We start from the raw sequence: 6,954 nt of genomic DNA, 5'->3' as shown, positions 1-6,954 counted from the left end.
ACACCTTATTTTAATATGGTTGTGAAATAGGTTATGCGCATGAGACATGATAGATCCATTTTCAGTTTCCTCGGTAGCTAGCGGGATTTCTTTTTCTGGCTTTTGACTTGTGTTTAGCCGTTGCTTTCCATGGGCTACGCAACACTCACAAAGCTTTTTTTTCTTTTTTTCTGAGATGATAATAGATTCAATCCCTTGGCTTAAAATGTCAAGGTTGGCCCACAAAACATTTGGAACCTGGTTAAGATGTAATGCACGCATTTTATATTTCTGGCACAATTCCTGATAAATTTAGGTTAAAGACGGACTGGATTTTTCTTCAGGTGCATTTATTGACTTGTCTATTGTTAATTCTATAATGCATAGTATACTTTAAGCCATAGGAAACAACTATTTATTGGATTTACTTATTTTTGTTTATGGGATTATGAGTAAGTATGGGTACATGAAAAAATATTCTCAAAAATATATTTGTTTTCTTTGTTAGCAAAACTGTCTGTTTTCATTGCTAGCAAGATCTTCAAAGAACAAGTGATGTAAAAGTGAAAGCGTTTTGATGCTACTGTTTGATGCTATCTGATAAATAAATCTAATTCTTCTGATCTAATCAATAGTGAAGCAACTTCTGGTTCTATGAGGGAGTATTCGGGCCATATTGAAGAACCAAAAATAAGAAAATAATATAGTAATACAACGAAAAATAAAAAAACATTATGAGAATATAGTTGTAAAATTACAAGAGTATAGATGTAATTTTCAATAACAAAATCATAATATTATGAGAGTAAAGTAAAAGTATCTATATATATTATACTCATAATAGTATCACTTTATCCTCGTAATATGACAACTATACTGTAAAATTACGCATTTAGATTTCTCGTTATATAACAACTTTATTCTCATAATATCATGGCTGGATTTTTTTTAAGTGACGTTTATACTCCATCACAGGTTTCTCACAATGGCATATCATTTTGATTTCTCTATCTCCCTTACAATTTCCTCTTATATGGCAAATTGTAGTGCTGGTGTAAGTCTCAATTCACGGACACAATGCTCTTTAGGGTGTGAAACGTTCAGCTATTGTTGGTTTTTAGTTTTTATGTCAGAAGTAAATTACCTGTCTGATGTTTTCCTGCTAAGATGTGTTAAGTTAGCAAACAATGATCATTTTGCCACCTCGGATCAGTGGGTTGACAAAGTGTTTCACTTCCGAAACTTCTCAAACAGGCAATGGGAACCGAACGTTTACTGAAAAAGCTGCTGATGCGATCTAAGAATTCAACTGGCACATTACATAAAAATCTTTTGGAGGCTCAGCAACCAGCACGTAGTTTGGCAAAATATAGTGAAATGGCAACGTGTTCTTCATGTTTCACACTCTCAAAAGTGTTTTTCTGCCATTTTAAACAATTATTTGAATTAATTAAATATTTATCTATCTTTTATGATTTAGTCATCAACAACACGTTAGATTTAGGTTAAGTTCAAAACTCTCTGTGTACCTCTTTTGATGATATAAACATTTCATTTAACATTTAAAAATGTAATATCACTTTCTGTCAGCTTGAACTCTGCCACTCATTCGAACTCTGGCATTGAAATTTGATTTGTACTTCACTTTTGAATAACACTGGCAGCAATGTAATGCAACTTACATTAAATATTTACCCAAGTGGGCAATTCGGTAAAATATTCAAAGACAACTTTAACCCTTCAAAAGCGTGGATTTTTTTTTTCAGTGTGTCGGATACTTAGCTACGCTGAAGCATTTGAAAAGCCTGTGATTTCCATGGTGATTAAATCATCTTCATTCTACCAATAAACCAGTAGACTTGAATTTTGAATCCTGTTATATTTGCAAGGGGCTGGTATATGCTTTTTTTGTATCCACGTGGTAAAAAACAATGCAATTAAAAAGAATTATATATGTAAATGTGAGCCGTGTCAAGCCTGCATACTGTGACTACATGTACAAGTTAGTATAGTACTGTATTATTAGTACTATATTGTGTTTATTATTGGTTGATCTGGACTAAAACAGATGGATTGAATTTCAAATATTTGATCACTTTGAGGAGCGTTTGATTTATGTTGCTAGTCATTAATAGTAACAATGACTGTGTCAAAATAAAATGCACAGCTTGTTAGGTTTCCAGGTAGGTTGCTGGGATGAGGTACCAGTGACTCGCAAGATCAAGGGTTTAAATGTGGCTCAAAACGTTTGGCACGTAACATTCCCTCATACAAATCCACGACTCTCCTGTGTAGCTAATGACACATAGATGCGCTATCTGGGAACCGCAAGATATATGAAGCTCTTCTTCTTCTTTTTCCCTTTTCAAATATTTCAAATGAATCCATATTGTCTTTGTCCTGAATTGAGCAGTAAAAAGGCACTGAGCTGGGAATAATTTTCAGTCCTAAACATATTACCTGCAATGAAATAGCGGAATCATTGTTGGTTAGAGTTTGCTGTGGGTTAGAAGCAGAAAAGGCTCTTAAGATCAGCATTTGTTTTTTTGTGTTTTTTGGCATTTATCCTTTAATGACCCCTTTTCAAATCTATCTCCTTAATTGTGCCTCTCATTAGTCTCTCTCCGCCCCGACCAACTGGTCCGAGGTTGGAGGATGGGTGTAACAAGCAGCAGATGTTAGGAGCGTGTTTAGTAAAGCATGACATGATTTAGGGACAGTTGGAAGGCGGGTAAGGGGAGCTGTAGTGTTCGTCAGCAGTGGTCATCCTCATACAAGAAGCCATGTTGTTATCTTCCATAAGTCCAAACAACTTTGTTTCCACTTTGTTAACGGATACTGGATTTGTTCTACTTGCGCAATTCCAACACTAATGAGTGCAACACTGGTCATGTAAATGGTCTCTCTCCAGGTTTTTCCCAAGCTTCAGATCCAAGTAATGGTAGCATTTAGGAGAGAGGACCACTGGAGACAGCTGGACACCACATATGAAGGTGAGGAATCCAGCTGGACACCAAGTTTTATATTAAGGTTTCTCCACTGATCAGTACCCTTCCCTGGGGAAGGCTCCATGTTGCTGCGACTCAAGTCTTTTGAACCATGTCTCCCTCTCACAGGGGGATATGAGGGCATATGTTTTTTTAAGTTTCACACAGGCCATTCCACAGGCCTTAATCAAAGTCTTTATGTAATGCATATTGCATATCCAAAGAACCGAGCGATTGATCCACTGCGTGTTCCCCATGTCCAAATCCAGCCTCTCGCATACTGAATACCTGTTCATCCCAGTCTGTGTACGAGGCCTACAAACTTGTTTCTCTTAGAAACATGGTCCCGATACTATAGGAGACTTTCCTCATAGAGGCTGGGGGAGCAGAGCGGGAGCTGGTCAACGATGCATGGCTGTGAGACGTCCCTGCCTCCAGGAAGTAACACATCCCTGGGATATCTTTGGGGAAATTGTCAGGGAGCTCCAATCGTGAGCGAGGGATGAATGAAAAAGAACGGTCATCCTTCAGCAACCTGGAGAGGAGAGGAGACGTTAAAAGAAAAAATGTATACATAATGATATTGTGTATGCTATAAGTCTACAGGAGGATTGTATGTTTGCAGGTACTTACTGGTAAGTCGTGGGACTAACATTGATGCACCTCGGGTGGCTCCCAGATTCAAACTTGCTGGCAAGTGTCACATTGTTCCCAAACAGGCAGTAACGTGGCATTCTAACCCCGACCACGCCTGCCAGCACTGAGCCTGTGTGGATACCTATCCTCAGCTGTAGGAGATACAGGAGGGGGAATAAGTTGGTGGGAGGAGAAATAAAAAGAAAGAGGTAGAAGAGAGGTAGATGGATCAGCGCAATAATGTAATAAGCACGATTAAAAAAGTACAGTAAAAATATTATTTTATCCATATGTTTGAAATACTGCCCTTGACCTGAAAATAGTGATGCAGTTCCTGTTGTTATTGTGGCTTCACTACATTAACTAGGACCAGGTTCTAACAATAAGTGACATGAAGGTTTGAATGGGAACTGATATTTTGGATGTTGAGGAGAAACAAATGGACATTGAGTGAAAGGGTTTAGGTGACGAGGCAAAGGAAGCTTATTACACCCCTCCTTGATTTTTTAACAATGCGATATTCTATAGACTAAACAATTAATCAAGAAACCGATCAGCAGATGCTTCAAAGATGCTTCATCTGTTCAAGAAAATCCTTAGTTGTAGTCCTGATCTTTTCTCACTGTTAGTCAATGTCAGCAAACTCTTGTTCAGTGCATGAATTTAATCCCTCCTGTCATCTAAGATAACTAACCTTTAACACAAAGACACACCTGACTCTGTTGTGAATAATAATGTGTTAGATCATCTCTCTGAACTGAACTGATGACATTCGTTCATATGCCGCCTCTCCTGCAGCACAAAGCCTATTTTGTTCTGAACCGACCTATTGATCTCATCCACTAGTCATCACATATGCATATACAACACACACATGTTCACACACAAATGTGCACACACAATAGCCAGTGGCCCCCAGTAGATTTCTAAAGCTCCACTTGAGCATCTCATCGCCCCGGCAACCAACGCCACTGTCGGCATGCCAGCACAGTACAAGGTAGTCATGGCAACAACATGCGATGGGGGTAGTGAGGTAGATAGAACTGAGACGGATGGAAGGACAGAGAGAAAGACAATGGAGACAGAGAGAGAGATTAAACGTATATTATGATGGTAAAACCTAGACATCATTGGAAGAGAGAAAGAAACCGCTAGAGATAGAAAGCGAGGGCGCACGAGCTAGTAGGTGCATCACTGTGGCCTATTTTCAGCTAAACTGCTTCCAGATGGCCGTGCACTTGTCTGTCTCCACAACAGACAACCACTCACAGACACACAAACAAGTCTGTATCCAGCACCCACTCTCCTCTTTTATTTCTTGGTCTCAAAACGCAGACACGGTAGCTGTGAGTCAGCATCCACAGCACATGGTGCTCTGCAAGCCAATGAGCAAATGGTGCTGCAACAAATCAGAGTCCAGCCTCCGGCCAAACTGACGGGAGGATGAGGAGACGGAGATAGAAAGAGGCAGAGAGAGGAGGAAGTTGTTATAGAGTCATTGTTGTTTTGATCACTCAGGTACCAGTATATTAGGTACACCCAGTCCTCCAGATAACCATACTTGTTAAGTTGTTCAGTTTTTGTTTTACATACATTACATTACATTTAATTTAGCTGACACTTTTATCCAAAGCAACTTATAATAAGTGCATTCAACCATGAGGGTACAAACAACCAGAACGACAAGAATCAAGAAAGTAACATTTTCTTTAAGAAAGCCAAACTACAAAGTGCTCTAGGTAAGTGCCATATAAGCGCTACTAAATCGCTAATTTAAAAAAAAAAATGTTATTCAAGTGATGTGTTTTTAGTTTGCGGCGGATGATGTTTGGACTTTCTGCTGCTCTCCACCATTTAGGAGCCATGATGGCAAAGAGTCGTGATTTTGTTGAGTATTTAGCTAGCAGTGAGGGAGCAACGAGCCGATTGGCTGATGCAGAGCGGAGTGGATCCAATCTACATCCAGGAAATGGATGTAGACTGAACCCGATCCGCTCGCAGCACGGTACACCCGTACTAGTGTTTTGAAATGGATGCAGGCAGCCACTGGTAACCAGTGAAGGGAGCGGAGGAGCGGAGTAGTGTGAGTGAATTTAAGTTGGTTGCAGATCAGTCGGGCTGCTGCATTCTGGATGGGCTTCCGGTTAAATCTAGAATATAATTTTAGATTCTCCTCCGCACCTAAAAGGACCTTAATAATATGGCACCATCATACCTTGAAGAGCTGATAGTTCCATATCACCCCACTAGAGCACAGCCCTCCAAGAATTCAGGCTTACTTGTCGTCCCTAAAGTCTCTAAAAGTAGAGTAGGAGCCAGAGCTTTCAGCTATCAAGCTCCTCTCCTGCTGAATCATCTCCCGCTTTCAGTTTGGGAGGTAAACACCATCTGTACGTTTAAGAGTAGGCTTAAAAACGTCCACAATGATAAAGCTTATAGGGCGATCTGGTCCCAGTCTTAGAACTGCTCTTAGTTATGCTACTATATGTCTAGAATGTCAGGGGACACATGACACATGGAGGTTCTCTCTCTGTATTGGCTGATCATGGTAGTAACGGCGGATCCTGTATCGTATTGGCAGCTGATCGCATAGTGGTGGTGGACCATGATCGAGATGGCAGCTGATGGTGGATCCTGATCGTGGGAGTGGATCATGATGACGTTTATATGACTTACAAAGCAGTACAACATTATTCTGCATTTGAGCTTCCCAACCTGAGCGGATAATCAGAGGATAATGGCCAGGTGTGAATATGGTCGATTAAAGTAGGATTTGTTGCAGGGCTAATGGATGCAGTTCATACATAATTATAGTTACAGTGCTAATAGTATTGCAGAACCTTTGTATTACATATTGTTACATCTTGCTATGATGATGTTTAATTACAATGAAAGCTACGTGCTTGCATGTAGCTTGCACATACCCCCATAATTAGATTTAATCTACATTAAATCCACTGCAAAGTACAGTATATGAATGATTTAGCAACTGCTGCTTTGCTAAACCGGTTTCCTTGATTCGTTCACACACATCAGCATGTGAGGATGATGGGGAAGAAAATGGAGAAAATGTGCAGGACTGACTGTTCCACTTTTGTTTGGCATGACAATTTCCTAATCATTTCTGAGTGCTCAGCTAATGCTGAATTAATGTTTTATGTGCAAAGGTCCTCATAAACACACAGAAACAACAAAATACAGACCTGTACATTTTTATAATGTAATAATAATCTCAGAAAGTGTAAATGTGAACATGTATAGAAGTTACTATAGTTTCTACAACTTATGGTGAGTAAACCCTTAACAGTTGAGCACAAGCCCTATTAAAGGGAACATTTTCGTCCTGGGCCCT

The 6,954-nt window shown here is 39.6% G+C and overlaps 1 protein-coding gene across 1 annotated transcript in view; it reads right to left on the bottom strand.

Annotated features, from left to right (window-relative positions):
- Positions 1 to 3,281: 3,281 nt before the first annotated feature.
- The window catches only part of gucy1a2 (guanylate cyclase 1, soluble, alpha 2), a 36,304-nt gene continuing 32,631 nt past the window's right edge, over positions 3,282 to 6,954 (bottom strand). The window contains exons 8-9 of the mRNA XM_061073766.1: positions 3,600 to 3,754; positions 3,282 to 3,501 (exon numbers count right to left, since the gene is read on the bottom strand). Coding sequence (XP_060929749.1) covers positions 3,282 to 3,501; positions 3,600 to 3,754 — 375 coding nt within the window. The remainder of the gene's footprint in view (positions 3,502 to 3,599; positions 3,755 to 6,954) is intronic.

Source organism: Limanda limanda, chromosome 6 (genome assembly GCF_963576545.1).
Source record: "Limanda limanda chromosome 6, fLimLim1.1, whole genome shotgun sequence".
Taxonomy (NCBI): domain Eukaryota; kingdom Metazoa; phylum Chordata; class Actinopteri; order Pleuronectiformes; family Pleuronectidae; genus Limanda; species Limanda limanda.
This window is presented reverse-complemented; position numbering and strand designations above follow the sequence as displayed.